The following is a 24,732-nucleotide window of genomic DNA, read 5'->3' as shown; positions in this document are numbered from 1 at the left end:
TATAGATGAATCGCTGAACTAAAAAAATGTGTAGAACATGATACAGACAATAAATATTTGTTGAACAAATGAACAAACCCAGAATGCCTCACTCCTGTTCCAGTACTTCTCCCCTGTACCTCCTCGCATCCCAGAGAAATCAGAGGATGAGGAGAGCATAGAAAGTGTTGGCTCAGGCTGGAGGAAAACACCCTTATTTCTTAGCTAGACACACACCAAACACTCTGACCCAGGCCACGCACCTGGTGTGTCAGGGGGCTCTCTTGAGCAGTCATGGCATTCCAAGAGCATGAGGGGATCAGTTGGGATAGTAAATGCTTCTCCTTCGGAGCCTTTTCCCTTGAGCTGGCACCTCTATCCTTGGGACCACTGTCCTCTGCCTCCTCTTGGATCTGTCACTCAATATTTATTGAGTACCTAGTATGTGCCAGGCTCAGGACTTGGCACCAGGGAGATAGAGTAAATGAATCATTGTCCTTATTGCCAGACAACTTGCAGCTTAGTCAGCAAGGCAGACTAAGACTAAGACTAAAACTAAGACTAAGACTAAGACTAAGACCACCAGAGCACAGGGGAGAGACTCTAACAGGAGGAGAGGAGCAGTGGGAGTGCAGCACTTGTGGTCAGTTATGGCTATGCAAGGTTAGCAAGGGGCAGTTAGGAAAGGTTCAGAAGAGGGACATGTGAGCTGGTTCTTATAGGACTGGGGTGCAGAGATAGAGAAAGGCATTACCAACTGAGAAAGTGAATCAGAGGATTCAGCTGAACTGAAGAAGTACAGGTTTAAGGTAAGGTGCGGCAAAAGTAAAACTAAAAGGATAGACTGAAATCAGACGTTGAAGGGCCTTGATAACCAGGCATAGGAGAATGGGCTGGGGTGGCTAGTGGAGAATTAAGAAAATGAATTAGGGTTCAGTTGTGGTGGTGCATGCCTATAATTCTAGCAACAACTTGGGAGGCTGAGGCAGGAGGTTCACAACTTTGAGGCCAGCCTTAGCAAATTAGCAAGGCCCTAGCAACTTACTGAGACTCTGTCTCAAAATATAAAAAAATGGCTGGGGATCTAGCTAAGTGCTAAACCTTTGGGTTCAATCCCCAGTACCAAAGGCGGGGGTGAGGGGAGAAAGAAAATGAATCCAAGGACTATGGAGTCAGGCAAGGGGCTGAATTTGCTCCTCCTAGAGGTCCTCACCTGGCATTCATTCAGGTGCAGGAGGCCAGACACAAAGCTCCTGGGACCCCCAAGGAGTGTCACAGCAGCAGACTGCTTGCTTGAGGAAGGACTCTCTCTGTTCAAAGTCATCCAACAATGAAACTCGTAGGTAGTGAGCTCCCCATCACTAGAGGATGAATAACTTCCTGGTAGGGTTGCTGTGAGAAGGCCTGAACAGAAGATATGAGACTGAATTTAGATAACCTTTAAACTTTTTCTTCCTTTATAAGATGGTATTCTTGTTTTAGGACAGGAAATCATCATTAAATATTTGCTCTGCCTGGCTAAGCAATGGACGTGTAGCTGCCACCTGCCTTAGAGACATCCATGCACCTGTATATGTTCCTAAGAAAGGGAAGAAGGATTCTGAAGCTGAGTCAAGGATTGTTGGGGACTTCACTGTGGGCTGGGCGTAGATCTGCGGCATCTATGAGTTGGAAGAGGTGACTGGCTGCTTGGAGCCCCCAAAGGAGTTGTTCTTAAATAAGAATCCTCCCACTGACTCATTGTTCTAGTCTTAGAACTTCTCTCTAAGCTTGAAATCTTTCAAAATAATCTTTCTCGGGGAAAAAAAAATCACTGATTTTTGGACTACGGATGTAGCTTAATTATAGAGCACTTGCCTAGTACGTGCAAAGTCCTGGATTCAATTTTAGCACACACACACACACACACACACAAACACCTCACAAACAAAAGAACACTCATTCTAGGCAAATGTTCTATCACCAAGTTATCCCCAATCCAACACTGACATTTTGATTTAAATATTTCAGTGTATTTTAAAATTCTCCATAGGTAAATCAGATAGAGTTTAAAATCCTTGACCTAAATGAATTAGAGAAAAGCAGATATCATTTTATTCTTTCTATAAGTGAGAAATTCTTTGAAAGCAGATAATCAAATTACTCATTCATATATATTACACAGATATGGGGGAGTTTTAGATACTGTATTTTTTTAAAAGCATCTTGTCTGTGTTTAATCTATTAAAACATAAATGAGCATATAATACCTGAAAAGCATGAAGGTACCTTCTCTCTAATGTTTTATTCTGGGGCGTCAGGGCAGAGTGGGGCTAGGTCATGGAGCTTGTGAAACATCCTATAAAAAAGGCTTATTTTGTCTTTATTAATTGCGTTCGTTAGTTGTGCCCACTTCATGGTACCAAAAAATAAAAATAAGTAAAAAGAATCAGTTTTATTTACATTTATCTCATTTCATACTTCATAAAATGTTTCCCATCTGCTATCACCAATCTGGCCTCACAGGTGTCCTGGGAGAGAGAGTGAGTCAGAATTATCGTCTCCATTTTGTGCATAGGTAAACTGAGGTCTGGTGAAAGAAAACAGCTTTCCTGAGGTCACAAAGTTGGTTGGAGGAGGCACAAGGCAAAGGCATCCATGACTCCAGCCCCCTTTCTCTGCCTCCTGTCTCTTCCTACTTACTTTCTTTTTTCCTGTTCTTTCTCTTTTTCTTTTACTTCAACTGCCCTCTCCTTGCTCCAGTCTACAGACTGGAGTCAGCTTTTCGAGTTGTCCAAGCCTTGAACAGACAACTGCCAGAAATCTGCCAGTCCCATAGCCACAGCTCCATGCCACCAGAAACTCAGAATATCTGCCTTGAACAAGCCCTTTCCTGATGCCAGGATGTAGGGATTAACTTGGGGTGACGCTCTGGCCTCCAGCTGGCCCCAGATAAGATAGGGTGGGGATCAGCACTATAAACAGGTTCCCATTCTTCCTTGCCACCCAGGCCCCAGCTAGCTTGGGCCATACCAGCTCAGGATCAGTATGGCCATCCACCTATGCGTGATCACCCTGGCTTTGGCTGCCCTCCTTGCTGTGGACAGAGGTGAGTGGGTAGAACCTGGACTTAGGGCAGATTGGCACTGGTAGGGAGCTTGGGAACAGGAGTAGAGGAAAGGCCTGGAACACATGGTGAGGATTCAGCTTTCTGCTATCCCTCCTTCTATATGTACACCCTCCACTGTGATAGGCAAACCTCTGAGTAGGAGAAAAGAAACGAGTTCAAATTCTGAGTTTGGCCTAGAATTGCTAAAGTCCCCTCCCATCTTGGGGGCCTCAGTTTCTCCATCTATATAGTAGGAGGTTGTTCTAGTTCATAGGTGCACTGAGCAATTACTGGACTAGGGGTTAAGGAGGCAGTAGGAGTAGGTGGGTATCATCCCTCAAAGGCAACAAGCAAGTATGCTCACTGAGGGGTGGTGGATTCTGAGAGACACCGACTCCTATTCTGCGGTTGAGAGGCTGTGCTTTGAGTCTGAGGGCAGCCATGTGAGCATGTGGGAACCCTTCCCTGGGAATCCTTGTGTAGGGCTTCCCTGGGGCTAGGACACCTTAGCACTCTGATAGCACTCTGATAGGGTACTGTGACCCCTTTATCACATAAATGACCAAAAACAGAAAAAGCACTGTCCTGATGGACCTTAAGTCCAATGGGTAAGAAAAGAGAAATGGACAATAAACAAGATAGGTAAAATGTATGTTAAATAGTAGGTTAGAATGTGGTAAAGCCAAAGGAAAAAATATCAGGCGGGGTGATGGGAATTAGGAGGTGGATGCAGTTTTAAATCAGGGGAGATCTCTCTGAGCAGTTCATATTTGAGTAAGGCTTGAAGGAGATGAGTTAGCCATGTGGATATTTCGAAGGTTCCAGGTAAAGGGAATAGCCAGTGCAAAGGCCCTGAGGTAGAAGCATGCCTGCAGAATTTGAGGTACTGTGAGGATGCCAGTGTGACTGAAGGGCAGTGAAGGGCAGGGTGCACAGCGATAGGAGAGATGAGAGGCAACTAGGAACTAAACTGGGTAAGACCTCCTGGGCCAATGTGAAAACTTGGCTTTTCCTGAATGAAATGGGAGCACTGAAGGGTTATGAGGCAGAGTTATGTCTTTAAAGACTTGATCTACTTGTTATATTGAGAATAAAGTGAATGAGGAGGGAGAGAGACCAGTTGGGACCAAAAGTAATGTTTTAAAGCCACAACTGGCAGGACCCCAGGGCTACTGACTTCGTGACTAGTTCCTCATCCACTTCTCCAGATGGGGACACACCATGGCAATGAGAAATGGGTCCAGGGGCTCTGGTCAGACACAGACCGCTTACTCCTAGCCTGGCACCCATTCACTGAGGGTTTTAGTAAATGTTTGAAGAAGATCCTTGTACACCTCCTTTCAGATCCTGCCTGGACTGGGTGAGAAGGGAGTACCTTGAATCAAGATCAAAGGAAGCCTGGGGGTAAATGCAAATTTTCCTCACATTTCCCAGGAAGAAATTCTGAACTCCCCCTTTCCCCAGTGCTCTTTAGTGGTCAATTTCTGAATAGTTATTGTGTGGGGCATTAACCAGGGTCCCACAACAGGGGCCAAGTCAAAGAGTCTAAGAAGCTCAGGTTCACGGGGAGGCTGGGTGACCCAGTGAGTGGGACAGCATGTGGTTTTGTGGCAAAGCCTAAGTCCAAGTCTGCTCAGGAAACAATGGGGGACGATAGGGAAGTTTTCTGAGCCTTGAAAGGATGGTACAATTCAATAGGAGAATGCGGGTAGGGAACATTTCAGGGAGGGGAGGTTGCATGAACCAAAGCAGAGCCTGTTATAGGAACAGTGAGCAGAGGAAAAGCTGGACTTAGGGACATGGAAGGGCATATTAGAAAGTGAGCCCAAGGTCAGGCATGGTGGCATAAACCTGTAATCCCAGCTACTCAGGAGGTTGAGGCAGGAAAATTGCAAGTTCAAGGCCCATCTCAGTAATTTAGCAAGACCCTGTCTCAAAATTAAAATAAAAAGGGCTGGGAGTATTAGCTCCAAGGTAGAGCATACCTGGGTCCAATCCCCAGTACTGCAGGAAAAAAGAAAAAGAAAAAAAAAGTGAACCAAGGAGTGATGTTGGGGTCAGTTCACATTGTGTCCTAAATATAAGACACCTAAGACAAAGGAGGTTATGTCCTCAGAGAGACTCCATGGTTGGAATGGGAGCCACGGAAGGGCTTTGTGTTTTGTTTCGTTTTTTGGTAATGAGGATTGAACCCAAGGGTGCTTGACCACTGAGCTATATCCCCAGCCCTTTTTATTTTTTGAGAGAGTCTCACTAAGTTACCTGGGGCCTCACTAAGTTGCTGAGGCTGGCCTCAAACTTGCAATCCTCCTGCCTCAGCCTTCTGAGTCGTTGTGATTACAGGTGTGTCCCATCATGCCTGGTTTTTTAAAATTTATATATATATATATATATCTTTTAAATGTTTTTTATTTTCCCTAAGTTATATACAATGAAATGCACAAATCTTTTCCCTCAACAAAATCATTTCAATGAGCTTTGACAATGCATATACCTATGTAACCCAAACCTCCATCCAGATATCGAACATTTCCACAGCCACAGAAATCTCCCTCCTGCCAGTGGATCCTGGCTCCCATCCGCTGCTCAGAGGCAGCAGAGCAGTGCTGCTCAGTCCCCAGAGGCAACCACTGTTCTTTTTTCTACCAAACATTAGTTGCCCTGTTCTAGAATTTCACATAAAGGGAGTCACACTGTATGTAGTCTTTTGTGTCTATTGTCTTTCATTCAGCAAAATGTTTTTGCAATTGTGCTGTGCTGTATGTTTCAGTAGCTTGTTTTATTGGGGAGCAATATCCCATTGTATAGAAGTACCAAAGTTTAAACATCCTCCCGTGGAAGGATATTTGGGTCATCTTCAGTTTTGGGCAATTATGACATGGAAGGTTTTTTAAAAAATTATTTACATATTTTAGTTGTTGTTGGACCTTTATTTTATTCATTTATTTATATGAGGTGCTAAGAATTGAACCCAGTGCCTCACACATGCTAGGCAAGCGCTCTACCACTGAATCACAACCCCAACCGAGACATGGAAGGTTTTTGAAAAGTGTGGTGACAAAATTAAATTTACATTTTGATGCTTCACTGCCAGGCTTAAACAGCACATCAGAAGTTATTTAGTCACAGTTCCCTTCTCCTTCTCAGTCTTGGAAATCTCTTGTAATGATGGCATCTCCAGGAAGAGATAAAACCACATTGCCTTGCATGTCTGTGACAGGGAACTCCACTTTCAGAGATAGCTTCCTTCACTGTGGTGTAGAAAATTCAGCTTCATATGGAATCCAAACCCACCTCCTTACAGCTCCTCTAATGGATGGGCTCTGCTCTTTGACACTGAAAAGAATCTATCTTTCTCTTAGCCTCCAGAGAGCTCTTTGGAGACTTAAGGAAGCACATTGCCCTTCTCAAACTTACACAGCCACCCTTCCTCCCAGCTATGCCTTAAACATGGCTCTGGATCTCTCATCTGCTCATCAGACTTGCTGCCACATGACAATTTGTTCACATTCTATAAGCAGTTCAGCCAGACCTTGAGTATAGAAAGAACCAGGCTCTAGAGATGCAGACGCACATGCAAATCCTGGCTCTGCCTTAATAAACTATGTCTCTGGACCTTTTTGAACCTCTTTCACAGGAGAGTCAAGTGCCTCAAGAAACAGATTCTGAGATCTGCATGCTATTTACTGGGGAGAATGCACAGGAGTAACACCCATGAGGGGTATGGGAAGCCGACTATAACACAGTGCAACTGAAGTGTTGGATGACCCTGTAAGGAGCTTTGGAGTTGGCCTGGCCCTTCAACACTGTCTCAAATGTAGACAAGGAGTCTTTGTAACCACATCAACATGTTATTGGATATAGGTTATCCCTGGATAGGGGGTGCAATCCTGGGCAAGGCAGCTCAATTTTCCAAGAGTAATTCCTAGGAAGGGACTCACTGTGAGCAGTCAATACTTCTGGTAGCTGGGGACTGAGTGCCTCAGTCCTATGGGTGGGCTCGAGATAGCAGACCACAGCATCCACCACTGCCTTCTTTCTTCCCTCTGTTACAGAGTAGTGAGAGAGGTATGAATAGTGGTTAAAACCATGTATTCTCAATGCCTGGCACATAGTAACTACTGAGTTGTTATTATTATATGGGACACAACAATTTCAGTGGGATCTGACTGAGGCCTACTTTCCTAAATCTAGATTTGCTATCTTTATGCGTGTAACACAACATCACATTAGCTTTCCGGAAAACCTAGACAGATTGTTTGAGAAAGTTGTTTGAGAAATTCCAGATTGGGTAGTGCTGGGTCAGTCCACCCAGAGAGGGAGAAACAGTCCTCAGATCCCAGGATCTGGCACCTAGGAACAACATTACCTTATTCTTGCTTTTGTGTCTTTCAGAGGTGCCAGTGTCAGCAGGAAAGCTCATTTTCTCAAGAATGGTAAGGCAGATGCTTACTGTTGTGGACTTCCCTCTGCAGAGAGAAGTCCTCTCATCCATGCTTGGACATCAGCATTATTCTCCACTCTTGCTCAGATACCTTCAATGACCCCCAAGGTGGCCAGGATGGCCTCCTGAGCCTGCATAACCCCCAGATTATCCCCTCTAGGCTAAGCAGGTCTAGCCCCCTCATCAAAGTCCTGAGCCTGGCCTCAAAGCCCTTGGGATCTGTCTTAATATGGTCTCCAAGGCCCCTTTCCTCAGTGAGATCCTCCTACTCAGGTTTAGTAGAACAGCTCCATCTCTGCTTTGTGTAGTATAGACAGACTACATGATTCAGGCCAAAGAGGTGACCCTAGCACACTGAATGGCCTATGGAGTGCCAGTCATCCCCCACTCCTTCACTCAGTGGGCAAACACTAAGTTGCCCCTGAAGCCTGATTCCACCTTGATCCTGGAAACCTCAACCAACCCTTTCAAAAAGAGGTGAATGAGAAAGTTCAAAGCCACCTTCCCATCCAACAGCCTCAGCATTTTCCCGTCAGTCCATCAGAACCCAGTCCCATGTACTTGGTGCCGAATAAAGAGCCAAATATTTAACATAGTTTTAATTAATCCTGTTCAAGGAGCACTCATGATTTTTACAGATAAGGAAACTAAGGCTCCAACCATGAAAACAGCTCATCCAAGTTCACACAGCAAGTCAGTGGCAGAATTCAGGTCTCAGGCCTGGGCTTTCACTGCTGCACTGCACTGCCTCCTTCTCCCTCTCCCTGTGCCAGGACCCAATCCCAGTCTTGACCCAGTTCTAATCTTCAGGGGTAGTCTGAAAGAGTTTCAGACTAAGCCTCAATTAAGCTCCAAGCCCTGCCTCATTTCTCCAGCCTTCCCACACTGTGAACCTTCTTGCAAAGGGCTTGATAGGCCAGAGTGAGCTCAGGGGCCCCTGGGGAGAAGAGCCTCCTGGGAATGATGGGTTCTGTCTCCAGAGTCCTTAAACAGACCAACAGCAGAGGTCCTAGATGGATCCTATAAGGTATGTGTGAACCTGTTCCCATGAGCTTGAGGGTAAGAACTCACTCCACACGCATACACTTGCACACATGGGATACTCACACACCTGAGCTCAGCAGACACAGCAACATACATATGTGTACACCCAGCCATGGGCAAATGTTCATGTACACACACACAAATATACCCCAGGGTCCTGAGTGTTTGGTTTCATGGTCACTGGACCTACACACAGTCCATCTTTAATTTGACTCTGTCCTGGGGCCTTTCAGGCTCCAAGCAGAGACCCTATATCCCTCCCCATTGCCTCTGATTCTGAGTCTCCTCCCTCCCTCCTCTCTTCCACAGCCCATCTGTGAACACATGACAGAGCCTCCAGATTGTTCCCAGACACCTAACCTCGTCTGTGGCACTGATGGGATCACATACAACAGTGAATGTCATCTCTGCTTGACCCGGATGTAAGTCCTCCCAACTCAGCTTATTTGGGTGGGTCAAATCTTGGCTGGACACAAATCTGAAAAGAGAAAGAACTTGACCTGCTTCTTCCTTCACATACGCTTGGCCTGAGGAGTAGTGACATTTACCCTTAACAGAATGAGACAAAATGTTATTGAGAGGGCATGATTTCAAGCAGAAAGCCAGAAACTGGTGAGGGTACAGAAGAGGGTTCAGAAACACTGGATTCTTTTTATTCTGTCCTTGACTGCTAGGTCAACTCATTTGTTCTTTCATTCTATACTGACTATAGAATTACTATGTGGTAACAGAACACAGCATAGTAAGTTAGACAGCATTGCTGGCCTCCTGGAGCATACAGTCAATTTAAGGGGGAAGCCAAGTTGATGGTCAGTCAACTGCACCATAGAATGCCAAGGCTCAGATGGACAGGGCGCCATGGTAACAAGGAATGGGCAGGGGCAGGGAAGACTGCCTGGAGGAGGTAACACCTGAGTTCAGCCCTGAGTGATAAGTGGAAATAAGCTAGAAAAAAGGAGGTGGAGAAGATAATTCCAAACAGAAGAGAGGGAGTTTGGGAAGGTAAAGTAAGGGAAGTAAGGAAGGGAAAGTAAGTTTGTATTTGAAGAAATATAAGAAGTTGGACAAGTTGGAGTATAAAGTTTAAGGGTAAATGGGGGAGGGGCAAAAAATAAGTTCAGAGAGGTGAGGAGGGGGCCAGAACATGACCTTGGGACAACAGATCACCTACTTGGTCTCAAGTTTCTTCACCAATAAAACCCTGAGAGTTAGCTTGAAAGCTAAATGAGTTCATGGAAGAAAAGAAAGTCTTTCTTTGTGGGTGGAAACCACAAAACTCTAGACAGATGTGAAAGTTTATATTGGAGGAAATGTAAGAAGCGGCAAAACACTGTCCTAGTTTAGAAAAAGATCATAATTAGCTCATGGTTAAGAGATACATTGATGGTAGAACTGCAGACTTGTTGTGTAATTGGGCATGAAAGGTGAGGGGAGGGAGAAGGCAAGAGCAACATGCTGGTCTTTTAACCGTGGGCTTGGGTGGCTAGAGGTGCTAAGTGCCAAGATGTGAATTACAGAGGTGCAAGTAGTAGCTGTAGGATACAGTGCTGTAAACAATTGAACCTCTGGTATATAACAGTAAATATGTAATGGATAACTGCATAGACAAGAAGGACAGAGGTCTGGGCAGGAGAGAGATTTGGTAGCCACCAGCATGTAGAGGTGATGGAAACCCCAGGAAGCTGAAATCTCCTGGGGTCGGGGTGGGGCATAAGAAGGAAAGTTTATAGAAAGTACTCACTGATCCCTGGGATCTGCCCTACATTCCTACACTATAGGGCATGGGAATGAGTTCAGCAGGGTATCTGGATGGACTGGGCCTGGTCCTTGAAGGGTATGTTATAGTTCCCACAGAGGTAGTCTCATCCTTGTCTCCTATAATCCTAGAGAAACCAAAAAGGATATCCAGATAATAAAGGATGGCAAATGCTGACCCTGAAGGAGCACCTCAAGCCAGGAAGCTTCGGGCTGCAGAACAGTGATGGGCAGAGAAATGTGACATAAAATAAAAGTTCTAGCCCAACCCAAGGAAGTGGACCAGTGTCTTTGGGGACTCTGGGGAGGTGGTTGTGGTAAGGGGTAGGGATGAATCTTGCACTATCCTTTCTGCTCCAAATCTGATGTCCAGCTCCTTTCCATCCCTCTGGTGCTCAACCCTGTCTCATGTTCCCTTTGAGGTCTTAGTTGTCCTCTGCCCACTTGACCAGGTAGCCTGGGCCCCAGGTCAGTGGCCAGAACCTGGGTGAGATCAACATCCTTTGCTACTATTGGGGTATGTGATTCAGCTTTCCTCACCCACTTTGTGGAACCACACCCTGCAGGACTTTCTCCTGGGTTACTGCAGCATTCTTGAGGCATGCAGACACATACACATACACAGACACAAATTTGATACAAACACAGCTGATATTCAGGAAGTTTATACAGAAAAGCTGAACTGCTCTCATTACAATACTGAACTAGGTATTTAAGTTATAATATTGAACTAGGTCTTCTGTTCCAAGTCTTCTGAATGCTCCCCTACGCTCTGGTCACCTAGACTGCCACCAATCCCTCTGAATGCTCCCTGACACTCTGGCCACACTGTCACCTCTTGGATCTCCTAGTGTCCAGTATCTAGGGTTAACACCTGGCACAACAGGATGACTTCCAGACCCTTCTCTTCTCTTTAGGTCAACATCTGCTGACTAGATGACATTAGATATACCTCCAGGCACACACAGCACATGTGCATTCACAACATGGCCCACAGGGACACACAGCAGCCAGAAATCCCACCAGAGATCCCCAACTTGTGGTACATGCTAAATACTCCCCCTTTGGGCCAAAATCTATAGGAAGAGCCTCTTGATAATGGTGTCAGGGGAAAAGAGTGTAGAGAAAGGCCTGATCAGTCAGAAGCAGTTGTTTCACATGGACTCAGATTTCTGTTCAAGGTGGGTAGAAAGAACAGGAAATGCTCTGAGAAACTATATGTCATTGAGAGGAAAGTAGGGCAGGAAAGGCAGAAATTATTGCTGATAAATTCCCAAGTGGCAGGATGTGTGAGGTCTTCTTCTATAGGCACTTCTACCACTATTTAAACAACTTGTTTACTACCTGCAAATGAATGATGTACTATTCAGTTTGGCAGTGCAAGACAGAAAACCAAAAATAATAGAAGCTTAAGCAGATAGAAATTAATTTGACAGCTCCTTGCTCCTATTTTGTTTCTCTGTCATCCTCATCAGTTCCACCTTAAAGTCCAGGATAGCTCCTCCAATCCCAGTCATCATGACTACATCCAAGTTACAGAAAGGAGGAAAGGACACACTACCTGCTGCTGAAGACACTTCCCAAAAGACGTATAAATTCAGTTCAATTGGTTAAAATGCCTCTTAGCCATTTGGAAGCAGGATGACCGAGAATTATCATCTTTATCTGTGTTAATCCAAAAATGAGGAGAGTTCACTTATTGTAGGAGAAGAAAGTGGACACTAGTGACATCTGAAAGTCTCTATTAAAAGCAGGAAGGTGCTCTTAAGCCTAAGTGGCAGAGATCAGTCAAACATCTCAGTGATGCTTCCTTTCTAGGATTCTACTCATACACTAAGAAATCAAAGATTAAGCCTAAACATTGTGACAGACAGCCTACTGGAAGAAATCCCTAAATGGAGGCAGTTCCTTTCTGGTAGTGAAGCTTTAAGATGTGTGATGTGAAGACTATTTGCAACCATGTTCACTGTTTTGAGATTGTAGAAGGAACAAGTTTAAGGACTTTGGTCTTTATCCTAAAATATGTGGGGAGCCACTGGAGGTTTCTGAACAGGGAACTTATGTATTTTATCATCACTCAGGCTACTCTGTGGAAAATGAACTGGAGAGAGCCAGACAGACCAAAATGATAGCTAAATAGAGGAAAAGAGACAATAGGTGAATAAATGTATATAACCCCAAGTCATTTGGGAGGCAGAACAGTAAATATTAAAAGCACAGGCTCCAGGCTGGGGGTGTAGGTCAGTGGTAGAGCACCTGCCTAGCACAGGCAAGGCAAGGCCCTAGGTCCAACTGCCAGCACTGAATGAATGAATGAAGAATGAATGAATGAATGAATGAATGAAAAAATGAATAAATAAATAAATAAATAAAAGGAAAGCATAGGCTCTGACATCAAACTGCCCAGTTTTGTATTGTGGTTTTATTGCTTACTCTATTACCTTGAACAAACTACCCAGTTCTCATTTTCTTCTACCTCTTCCATTATGTGAAGATTAAATGACTTATAAGAACTTACAATAGTGTCTGGTGCGTGGCAATTTCTTTTTTTTTTTTCTTTTTTTTTTCACATTGTAATTTCTTATTAAATATTGTAGCCCAAGGCCACACAACTATTATATGAAAACAGATAGTGTACTACTACTAGGTTAAAGTTAGGAATGTGGTAGACTGGGCTGCCCCTGAGCCTTGTTCACTTGTGCTGCCTCTACCACCACCTGGTCTGACATTTTACCCAGCCAGTCCTAAATTCGTGGGACTTCAATGAATCCCTCTCTGTTAAATGAGGCAGGCCTCAGGCAGCCTATAGAAAGCTTATCTCCTCCTTGGGTTCAATCCCCAGCACCACAAAAAAAAAAAACAAAAGAAAGAAAGTTTATCTCCTGAGCACTATGATAATGAATGAGATGATAGTAGCTGACAATGTTTTTGTTTTTCCCTTTCGGCATAGGGGATTGAACCCAGGGGCACTTAACCATGAGCCACAGTCTCAGCCCTTTTTATATTTTGTTTTGAGACAGGATCTCACCAAGTTGCTTATGGTCTCACTAAATTGCTAAGGCTGGTTTTGAACTCATGATCCTCCTGCTTCAGCATCCTGAGCCACTGGGATTATAGGCATGCACCACTAAGTCTGGCAGTTGACCAGTTTTAAAAGGGGTCTGCAAGCAGAGCCAATCTTACCTTCTTACCTTTTTTTTTTTTTTTTTTTTTTGCGGTGCTGGGGATCGAACTCAAGGCCTCATGCTTGCAAGGCAAGCACTCTACCAACTGAGCTATCTCCCCAGCTCCCAATCTCAACTTTTTAAAAATAAATTCTGACTATAGCTATCAAAAGGCTTTACCTTCTCCTAGCTCATCAAACAAAACCAAACAAAACCAAAATATTCTTCTGCTTGTGGACAGTTATATTGGTTTTAATAGCAATGATAGTAGGAGGAAATTCATTAAATGATGAAGAGAACAGCCTAAAAGATCTGAGAAGGTTATAGTTAATGGAAACATCCCTGAAGGAAGCACATGACACTCTGAGAAGCTTCCAGCTTTTCTACCCTTCCTACTTTATTTATTCTGGCTCCCCCTCCTTGTCCTTCCTGAGCCATGGCTCTAGCCTAGTTTCAAACAAATACTCAAGTCAACACTTAAACACACTGAGGATTTGCTTACGGGCAAGGAAGTCCATGTACCAACCCACCCATCCAGTATCTCAAGACCTGAGGCTGGGCAGGGTCACAGGGAAGTGAGGACAGGGTCTTTAAACCAACAATCCAGTCGGATGTTCTGGAATTAAGTCACAAAGGATACTGGATTACCTGTGTGTAAAACACCTGTTCCAAAACATTCTCAACATTCCTTACTAATAATTTTGGTTTTACATCTATGGGACTCTGGAATTACAAGGTCAAGAAAGTACTTAAATGTCTGAAGACCAGGGTGCCCTATAAACCTGGGACCTGCTCAGTACACCCAAGAGATCTTACCAGCCTAAAGAAAGCACCTGAAGGTCAAAAGAGCACCTGCTGGATTGTATAGCCACACAGAAACAGAATAAGAAAACAGGAGCTCTACTTAAGGTTGCAAAGATAGTACTTTTTCATTGAGAAGTGGTGTGGGAGTAGGAAAATTGATAATTGGCCAGTTGCCTTTAACAGCCCTGGAGAAACAGGCAACTTCTGTTCCAGAGAGGACAGAGCTGTTCTTCAGTCAGCACCTGTCTCCACTGCACCTCACTCAACAAGGGCCAAGTTTGTAGAATGCAGTCGCTCCGTCTCCTGGCAGATGTTCTGCTCCACTGTGTCACACTCAGCTAGGAATGCCTAAAAGATAGACACATGGCAGTGAGGGCCCTTCCAGGGCTAGCCAATCATTGCTCACACAAAGTTCATTACTCAGTCACTCTGGGAAACTCATGAATGAGACTAAATAGGCTCTGCAAGGATGGAGATGGGTACCCATCCTGGGTTCCAAGGTAAAGGCAGGAGGGAGAGGAAAATGTAGGGCCAGGGTTTTTGACCATGCTCTAAGCTGACAACTCCCCCAAAGGAAGTATGGACAGAGTCTTTCCTCAGGGCCACTGACATTGCAATAATACAACTAAAGGATACTTGTACACACAAATGGTGCCTCCTAGAATTGTGTAAGGTATCAGCCTATCCGCTCTTCAGTGAATAGTTTAAATTCAAATATAACTAAAGAGATACAAAGGGGTCTTCTCTGATGCTCTGGGTTCATGCTGAAAAACAGCAACAACAAAACTCATGCCAAACACCACATTTCTACACTTCCTATTTTGAACAGATAGACATAAACCCCAATACATAACAGTTTGTCAGGTACTATCATACAACTCACCTGAACTTTTTGCACCAAACCCTTCCTTTTTAGCCTACTGTCTTTGAAATTTTCTGGTAGGATCTATGGAAGAAAAAGTTGACATGTAACCTTTAGTGACAATGATGTGAGATATGTAAAAAAGAAAACAATAAGCCAAACAGATCACAGGTCACTAATGCAAATGACATGTGAATTTTAAGGGATCATTTCTCCAGGTCTGTACTTTGTAGGGCCCTTCCTATGGCTCTCAGTCCTAAAAGCACCTTTGGCCTCAATGTCTGGGCCATAAAAACTTATCTGTAACACAGGCTCTGTTCTTTCATAGTTTTCTATATATAGATACTATGCCCTTGTCAGACCATGAGCTCAGTGTGCCAGGAAAAGTACCTTCTGATATATATATTTTTCTTACTACATAAGAGTCCCAAGCCCAAAGAAGTTCACCTTCAAGTTAGTTACTGCCTTGTGTAAAAAAGAACCTGAGGTTAGTGATTCAGGTCTCATGAAATCCAGATACAGATGAATTTAGAATAGTAAACGAGCTCAGTGTAATCACAAGTCACCTGTGTAACAAGGAAAACAAAGCCCTGATTCTTTGACCATGAGATCATGTACTACTTGGGTCTTAGCTTCATGATTGCAGATGCTAGTTCTATTTATATATATGTATATGACAAAAGCCCTGTGTTGGCAAGCTGAGTATTTAGAAACCAGCAACTGTTATGTGGGTCTATGTATTCACCCAGGACCTAACGTGGAGTCTGGCACATAGTAGCAGATGCTCAATATCCTCAAGTGATGAGTTTGCTTAGACATTAGGAGTAGATTACTGAAAAAGTGAAATTAACTGATATATTGTCAAAGAAAACTAGTTATTCTGAACTTTATATTTACTTACCATTGTGTCAATCTCCTCTAAGATCTTCATAAACTGTTCAATTGTGGCTTTTACTCTTCTATCAAGTTTGCAGAGAGCTTCAGTTTGCAAATCCTTGGCCAGAAAACCCTGTGGAGGAATAATGTATTATTGCAAGGGTTCCTTATGCCACAATACCAATTAAGTGACCACACACTGTGTTCACCACCATAAAGAGGCAGACTTTAAGGGCACGTGTTTGGGTGATAGGATGTATTCAGTGGTAGAGAGCTTGCTTAGCAAATATGAGGTCCTGGGTTCAATTCCCAGCAAACAGAGAGAAAATGAAAGAATGAACCAGTTTTAAGGTCTGACAGACCTGGGCTCAAATTCTGACTGCCCAGGATTCTTGTGATCTTGAGCAAGTTACTCAACTACCCATGCCTTAGTGACCTCATTTTAAAAACAGATTAAGGTACCCATATCCCAGAGGGTTACTGTGAAGAAAAGGCGGAATATATACAGTTGCTTACTATAACTCATGGCAAAGACATATGCTAACAAATGGTAGTAGCAATTATTTTCATTAGATTTCTTGCTGTTTATTCCTACTGCCTGGCCTCTTGACCAGTTAGTTGGTCATAAGAGGTAGAAAGCAGAAATCTCTGAGGATGCCAAAGCCATGAACTAGATGCCTATTTGACAACATGAGCAAAAACTTCAAATAATATCCAGCAATTCCAACTCAAATAATGTGTTCTACAAACAAAACTTGGAAATAACCAAAGAAGATTAATGTTCAAGGACATTCGAGAAGCATTATATATAATGATAAAAAATAATGTTAGGGGTTAAACAAAGAGACTAGGTTAGGTAAACCATGATACATTCAAACATGATGAGATATACAATTTTTGAAAAAAATATGACTATTTTTAGACATTTTTTCCCCTACTGCTAGGGACCAAATCCAGGTTCTCACACATGCTAGACAAGTGCTTTGTCACTGAACCAAACCCCCAGCCCCAGTATGACCATTTTTAATGGTGTAAGAAAATGTTCAGTTTTTAAAAAATCTAATAAAAGAATATTTTACAAAGCATATATAACATTATATCAAAATTTTAAAGAAAACACATTTCAGGTTTTAGTAATGGTTATCTCTGAATCACAGGTACAGACTTACACACAAAAGGCAGATATTAAAAGCACACGCTTTAGGGTCTGACAGGCCTGGGCTCAAATTCTGACTGCCACTTACTGGCTTGTGCCTTACAGCTAATTTTTAATTTCCATATTACTACATATGTGTGTAGGGATTATGTGTTTACAACTTGAATACAACTATAATATCACTTATATAATTAATACACAAATACACACCTACTATTATAAAATGAGGGGAAAAAGAAGTAGGTGGCCTTGGGTTACTCCTAATCTTTACTGGGTTTCAGTACTACATTTCTAAATGAGGTTTTGAATAGGATGATCCCCATCCCTACCCCTCTAAGATCAAGTTCAATTTGGAGCTTCTATGACTCAACCAAATATTTCTTGCCCTGCTAAATACATTGCAACAGTGAGGAAAAATTTCAGACAATAATGTGGGAAATGCTCTCACTCTCCGCTCTCTGTTTTTTTGTTTGTTTGTTTGTTTTTGTTTTTGTTACTTGGGATTGAACCCATGGGTACTTTACCACTGAACTACATCACCAGTCCTTTTTTTTTGCGGTGCTGGGGATTGAACCCAGGGTCTTTTGCTTGCAAGGCAAGCACTCTACCAACTGAGCTATATCCCCAGCCCCACCAGTCCCTTTTAAGGAATTTTTTTTTTTTTTTTGCTAAAGGTCAAGCTAAGTTGCTGAGGTTGGTCTCAAATGTGCAATCCTCCTGCCTCAGCCTCCCAAGTCACTGGGACTGTAGGCACACATGTGCTCTCTTATAAGCACAAATGGATGTTAGCTGGGGTTTGACATAACAATGAAAATGATACTTAGAAAGCATTTAGTATGTGTCAGTCTCAGCCTATAGTATTTAATTCTTACAACAACCCTAAGAGGGAAATACCACTATTATTCCTTTTTAGAGATGAGGAACTTGAGAAAAATTTGTCCAAAGTAAGAGAAAAGGTACAGGACTAGGGATGTAGTGCAGTAAACTGCTTGTTGGACAGAGGGAAGAAGAGAGAGGAGGGAGGAGAGGGGAGGGGAGGGGAGGGGAGGGGAGGGGAGGGGAGGGGAGGGGAGGGGAGGGGCAAGGATCTGATTCCAAGGTGTCTGAATGCAGAGCCTGCCCTTGTAATCACACATTATATCCACAAAGTTCTTAGAGAAGTCAAAAGTTTATGAGGGAAGTTACCTGCTGGATTCCAGAGAGTTCTTTATTCAGATCTTCCAGGTGGTCAGCTATCTTCTCCACTGACTTCTCCAAATCTTTTAGCTTCTTCAGTTCAGCCTCTTCCTCTGGACTGTTCTAAAATGATGAATAAAATGAAGTCACTAATCACCAAGATCAGGGCTAGGGGTATAGCTCAATGGTAGAGCACTTGCATAGCATGGGCAAGACACTGGGTTTGATCCCTGGCACTGAAAAATACAAAAACAAAACAAAAACAGCAATAGTCATCAAGACTAGTAGCCTCTATCATAAGAAAAACTGCTCACCTTGAAAGAAAGGTCTTAACTCTGCTCCTCCTTCAAAAGCATGTAAAAGGGTTATATGTCAAGGTTTTCTATCTACAAAGACTCCAGTTCAAAGAGAAGGATGATGTTAAGTCAACATTCTAGTGAACATCCTGGCACCTAGAGCTAAGAGAATGAAGCCAATCCAAGTGCCAGATTCAGCCTCAGCCTTGGGCTGATCAACAGAGAGACTGGAGGGCAAACAAATTACTGTGAATACCTCAAAGGAGTAAAAATGGCAAAACGGATGGAATCTGACTATTCCTTTTAAATGGAATCCTAAATGTCACCTTCCAGTTGAGTTTTCCTATTCAATATAAGGATGCCAATGCTGAGTACTTTCATTGAACACTACCCACATAGTAGGCACTATTGTAAGCATGTTACTTGTATTGTTTTACCACAACCTTAGAAGGGAGGTACTGCTTTATAGATAATGAAATTGAGGCTTAATGTAGTAAAATAACTTAAGGTCACAGAGCCCAGATAAGATGGAGCAGTATGGAATTCAGATTTGGCTTTACACACTCTGTGACAGTACCAACTGGAGGTCCTATCACTTCTTCAAAATCAACCCATGGATTCTGTCTGATGCTCATCGCCATTCTCCTGGAGCCTTCAGCAAGAAATTTAGACTACTTTCCCTCTTTCACCTAAACAACTGGTTCCTGTTTTGCTATACTATCTTCAATTGTCCATTTCTCTTTGTGGCCAAATCCTGAGTCTGTGTCTATTGGCGGTTCTGTCTGGATTAGATTTTGTGTCCACTTTGTTAATATCTGCCTCCCACCCCCACTTAGCCACCTCACTCATAGTAAGGAAACTTCATATGCCTAACAATTCCACTGTGTCACAATGCAGGGATGGCCACAGCGTTCTCTCATCACCTCAAGCACCACTGCCCTCACCTGTCACCAAGTGACTCTTTCTTCCCCCTTGGTTCTTTAGTCTGAAACTTTCTTTTTGTCAAAGAGGGTTTTCCCCTTCTGGGAGACTTTTTAGTAAAATGAATGGTTAAAAGGAAACAGGCTCTTGAAACTGGTATGTGGTACTTTAAGTACTTTAATATCTGCAGGTTCAACATAAAGTTCTCTTGCAAATTCCAATTCGAATAAGGCCTGTCCAGGCACCATTTTAATCAAACCGAGATTTCATCAACAAAACAAAATCCATGTTATTTGAGGCAACACAACAGTTCCTAATTCCTGGAGCAAAAATCCTCCTCAACACAAGAAGGAAGGTACAAACAACAGAACAAAACTGGTAATTCCATCAAACACAGATTTTGTTTAAAGAAGCGTTTCACCAATGCAGAGTCTGGATCCCCAACTTGGCCTTCTAAACAGACATGTACAAAAGACTTTTAGTCATTTGATGCTGAGGAATTCTGGTGGAAAAGCAATTTACCTTTTCTCCAATTAACATGACCCGGCAACCATTTTGTATTCCAAGTGCTGACAATGGTGTCTCCATTTCCTTCAAAGATTTTCCTGAAAAGAGAAGAAAGGTATGCCAGGTTGTAACAAATGTATAACACTGAAATAGATTTCAGCAAAGGTACAGAAAATATGTAAGTGTGTTCACTAATGAGAAGAGATAAATTGGTATAACCTTTTTTGAAAGTGTCAACCCAGTAATTTCACTTCTAGATATAACTGAACATACACACCACACAATAACTTACGCAATTATATTCACTACAACCTTCTAATAGTGAGAAACTACAAAGAGCCAAATATTCAGGAATAGGGGAATGATACATCTGTACAATACAAGACTTTGAGCTGTGTGCATGCCTGTAATCCTAGCAACTCTGGAGGCTGAGGCAGGAGGATCGCCAAGTGTGAGGCCAGCTTCAGCAACTCAGCAAGGCTCTATAACAAAATAAAATAAAAACAACTGGGGATGTAGCTCAGTGCCCCTGGCTGGATTCAATTCTCAGTACCACCATCAAAAAAGAAAGGAAGGAAGGAAGGGAGGGAGGGAAGACTAGTAATTATTAAAGTCCATATTTCAGGGTAATTAATGCCAAATGAATGTTGATGACCTAACATTGTAAGAAAGAAAAGTTATAAAATGGAGGGGCTAGGGATGTAAATCAGTGGTAGATGACTGAGTTTGATCCTGAGCATAGAGAAAGAAAAAACAAGCTTTTGTCCAGGGGAACATTTTCTTCTTTGTGCTTTCTTTTGTTTTAAAACTCAAATTTCTGTTGACTTTGTAATTCAGAGATAAAATGTTTTAAAAAAGAACAGACAAGGAGTTGCACTATGAAACATACATAAAAGTTGGATATTGGTGGTCCATGCCTGTAATCCCAGTTATGTGGGAGGCTAAGGCAGGATTGAAAGTTTGGGGCCAGTCTGGACAACTTAGACCCTGTCTCAAAATTAAAAAATATAAAATAAAAAGGTCTGGGTATGTGGCAAAGTGGTAGAATACTCCTACATTAAATCCCCAGTACTGCAAAACAAATAAGCAAATAAATAAATATACTTCGTATTACTAAATTCTTTATAATGATGGACACCCAAAGAGATCTATCTGTCCCTATCAAATATCAGAATAAAGGGCTCCTATGGGAACAGGAAGGCAGAGGACAGGAGTGGGGACTGGGTGAGCACTAGTGGAAATCAGCACCATCCAATGACCTGCCACATCCAAGTTCAAAACTTCTGAGTCTAAACAATATCAAGCACTGAAATGTAGCAGTATCTCTGACCTCTTGGAGTTTGTAATACTAACAAGAGAAATCAGTTGTTGAACAATTAAAAAGTCATTTAATAGTAACTTCAAAACAAATTGTGCAGAAGTGGTAGGGGATACCAAGTGAACACAACAGAGAAAAGATCTAACCTATCCAGAGAAGACTGCTCATATGTTTTATCAAAAATGATGAGATTTTGCCAGGCATGATGGTGCACTCCTGTAATCCCAGCAGCTCCAAAGGCTGAGGCATAAGGATTGTGAGTTCAAACCAGCCTTGGCAACTTAGTAAGGACCTAAGCAACTCAGTGAGACCCTGTCTCTAAATAAAATATAAAAGGGGTTGGGGATGTGGCTCAGTGGTTAAGCACCCTTGGGTTCAATCTCATACCAAAAAAAAAAAAAAAGATTTCTATAATGTTACTTCAAACCTAATACCTATTCAGATCTTTGAAAAGTCCAATATATAGCAGGTCCTCAATAACATTTTTAAAGGAATGAGTAAACAAAAATAAAAATTGCCCCAGTTTGAAAGCTGAAAGAATTACTATTAGGTAAGGTTAAGCTGTTTTAAAACTGTCCCTTAGCCATTAAGGTTCAAAATAAGAAGAAAAAGGCCTACCTTTAAATATGAGTTTCTGAAAAGCCAGCGGAACCCCTATGGCCTCTTCAACAACCTGGGCCAGGTCTTGGACAACTGGTTCACTGCTGCCTTGCTGTGGGGTAACATGAAGGTCGTACTTCTCATTGTCTAGAAAGAAAATTTAAAAAAGCATTTAGGGGTTGGGGAGATAGCTCAGTTGGTAGAATGCTTACCTTGCAAGCATGAGGCCCTGGGTTCAATCCCCAGTACTGCCAAAAAGAGGAAAAAAAAAAAAAAAAAAAAGCATTTGATGAAGATAACTCTTTCACAGAAAACAATAAAAGCTGAGACTTTATTACATTTATTTTACCCAGGATTCAAGGGCCAGCTCAAATGCTAGCTACTCCAAAGTGCCTACTGATATCTGCCCAGTTTTCCTCTAGTGAGCTGCTCAGGGATTTTTGTTTCCTCCACTGTAAGAGCGAATAATTGTAATGAGAGCTAACATGTTAAGCACTTAAGGGTAGAAGCTGTACTAGACTCATTTTATTCAGTATCTTATTTAATCCTCAGAGCAGTCCCATGAGTAGGTACTACCTATCATTCCCTATTTCACAGATAAGCAAACTTAGTTCAGCCCAATTAAGAATCCTATGAGTTGGCATGGTGGCACGTGCCTATAATCCTAGAAAGTTTGGGAGACTGAGGCAGGAGGATCATAAATGCAAGGCCAGCCTCAGAAATTCAGTGAAACCCTAAGCAACTTAGTGAGACTGTCTCAAAATAAAAAAATTAAAAGGGTCTGGGGATGTCATTAAGCAGTAAAGCTTAATCCTCAATTCAATCACCAGTACGAAAAAAAAAAAGATTTCTTTATGAAGAGCTAGGAATTTAGCTCAGTGGGGAGAGCACTTGTCTAGCATATGCAGGGTCCTGGGTTCAATCAATAGCCCCAAACACACAGACATAGACACACACACACCAGAAACAACTTTCCTATGGAGAGTAAACAGGGGAGGGGGTGTCAGAATTTGGCCTTAGATCCATCTGATTCCAAAGTCCACACTTTTCATCATAAGCTATCTGCCTCCCATGGTCTGACTGCCCTAAACTCTGTATTTTTCTGTTTTTGTCTCTCTTGCTGTAATGGGCAAGGGAATGTTTTCCTCTAAGTTTCTCCCAATGAGCACACCTAGGTACACCACAGTTTGTGTTCAGTAAAGAGGAATGAATGAATATAGTCAAACAGAAGAGATTAAAACAAAACAAAACGCAGATGCCAATTCTCAAGCAGGTAAAAAAAAGTCAGCAGGTAGCCTGTGTCCAGTGCATTATGCCAAGTCTTGAGCTCTCCCAACAGCTCCTTGATGGGATTGGGCTGGGCAGGGGACAGGGGTTTTCACAGAGAAGAAATCAGATGCCTATAAAGGTGACATTTATTTCAATGTCACTCAAAACTGTGGGATCTAGAATCCTGATTTCTAGGTTTGAGGCAATCGGATCTCCCCTAGCTGGTTCTGGAAAAAAACTCATCTACTCAGTTCTCCAGTGTACAAACATTGTTTAGTTAACTTCAAGAGATGCCCAGAGTTAATGCTTGGACCCACTCAAACAGTGGGCACGCAGCATCCAACACAGAGAAAGCACTCAATAAACAATGAATAGTCCACCACGCACAAAGTTTAGACTCATCACACACACAGGTGTCCAACGCACGACAATCTGACATAACGTGGCCCAACACAAGTCTGGCACAACGAGCCACACACAATAACTGTGCAGGCACACAAACACAACTAAGCCCAAGATGTGCGAACACGCTCCAACATCCACGATTCAACAAATCGTTAGAGACAAAATACACTGGCCACACAGAAGGGTGTGCTGACACAAGACCCAGACAAAGCTGGCCCACGGACTCAGTCAAGAATCCACACTTCCGGACGCAGGACAAACACAAGCACATACACTTCCGGAGGCACATGGTCAAACCCACAGACCCCGTGAGGCCTTCGGAGTCAGACACCGTCACTCACTGTGGGTGATGGTCACGCAGAGCTCGGCTGCCGCCATTTCCTGGGTTTGGGTCACCTCTTCTGTCAGGACCGCCTCCTCCGCCCGGGTCTCCTCCTTGCCCCGGGGCACCTCCTCGCCCCGGGGCACCTCCTCGACCTGGGTCACTTTCTCGCTCCGGGTTGAGCGGGGACGGACCTTCTTCACCCGCGGCCTGCGAGCGCCGGCGGTGGCGGCGCCCCTGGTGGATCGGTCATGCCCGCTGGTTGCACTCCGGACAGATGGACGCTGTGAGCGAGGCAGGCCGCGCTCGGCCTGGGACTCCGACTGGCGCGGCTCCCCGCCCGGCCGAGGGGCGCGCCGCCGGGGGCCCAGCCGCTCCCGGTCGCCTCGCGATCTCCGCGCGCCGCCCCGCTCCGCCAGGCCCGCGCTTGTTGACCGCCCAGCGGTGGGAGCTGAGCGGCGCTAGTCTTGCAACCCCACCCGTTACTTCCTGGCCCCGCCCCGGCCTGCTGGCCACGCCCTCGGAACCGGTCCCGCTCTTGCCCCGCCCTATCTATTAAAGCTTCCTCTAGCCCCACCCACTAAGCCAGGGTCCCGCTTCAGTCATCTTAAGTCCCGCCCACTTCCTCCGCTGAGGCCCCTTCTCCTGCAGGTTTCTCCCGGTCCCTCCCAATGCTCTGAGCTCCTCCCCGGGAAGGCGGGGCTGAAAACTTGAAAAAAAGGCCCGGATCACTGCGCTTGCGCATG

The 24,732-nt window shown here is 43.5% G+C and overlaps 2 protein-coding genes across 2 annotated transcripts; one reads left to right on the top strand and one right to left on the bottom strand.

Annotated features, from left to right (window-relative positions):
- Positions 1-3,006: 3,006 nt before the first annotated feature.
- On the top strand, positions 3,007-8,981 carry Spink4 (serine peptidase inhibitor Kazal type 4). The gene is made up of 3 exons (XM_047524005.1): positions 3,007-3,067; positions 7,463-7,503; positions 8,865-8,981. The coding sequence occupies exons 1-3, from the start codon at positions 3,007-3,009 to the stop codon at positions 8,979-8,981; spliced, it is 219 nt and encodes a 72-aa protein (XP_047379961.1).
- A 5,397-nt stretch (positions 8,982-14,378) lies between these two features.
- On the bottom strand, positions 14,379-24,731 carry Bag1 (BAG cochaperone 1). Its single transcript, XM_047524004.1, has 8 exons — positions 24,609-24,731; positions 24,006-24,447; positions 22,009-22,137; positions 20,088-20,170; positions 18,358-18,471; positions 16,042-16,149; positions 15,162-15,224; positions 14,379-14,626 (listed from the first exon to the last, which is right to left on the bottom strand). The coding sequence occupies exons 1-8, from the start codon at positions 24,729-24,731 to the stop codon at positions 14,537-14,539; spliced, it is 1,152 nt and encodes a 383-aa protein (XP_047379960.1). The 3' UTR covers positions 14,379-14,536.
- Position 24,732: the final 1 nt, after the last annotated feature.

This window comes from Sciurus carolinensis, chromosome 14 (assembly GCF_902686445.1).
Source record: "Sciurus carolinensis chromosome 14, mSciCar1.2, whole genome shotgun sequence".
Classification (NCBI taxonomy): Eukaryota; Metazoa; Chordata; class Mammalia; order Rodentia; family Sciuridae; genus Sciurus; species Sciurus carolinensis.
The sequence above is the reverse complement of the archived record's forward strand: the minus strand, read 5'-3'. Positions and strand labels throughout refer to the sequence as shown.

Excerpts from the sequence above, each read along its gene's own strand:
- Bag1 (XM_047524004.1), bottom strand. The coding sequence starts at position 24,731 with ATGCGCAAGCGCAGTGATCCGGGCCTTTTTTTCAAGTTTTCAGCCCCG. Across the intron at positions 24,448-24,608 it reads AAGGGGCCTCAGCGGAGGAA|CGCCGCTCAGCTCCCACCGC; the intron begins GTGGGCGGGACT and ends TTGCAAGACTAG. Across the intron at positions 14,627-15,161 it reads GTTTGGTGCAAAAAGTTCAG|GCATTCCTAGCTGAGTGTGA; the intron begins GTGAGTTGTATG and ends TCTATCTTTTAG.
- Spink4 (XM_047524005.1), top strand. The coding sequence starts at position 3,007 with ATGGCCATCCACCTATGCGTGATCACCCTGGCTTTGGCTGCCCTCCTT. Across the intron at positions 3,068-7,462 it reads CCTCCTTGCTGTGGACAGAG|AGGTGCCAGTGTCAGCAGGA; the intron begins GTGAGTGGGTAG and ends TGTGTCTTTCAG. Across the intron at positions 7,504-8,864 it reads AGCTCATTTTCTCAAGAATG|CCCATCTGTGAACACATGAC; the intron begins GTAAGGCAGATG and ends TCTCTTCCACAG.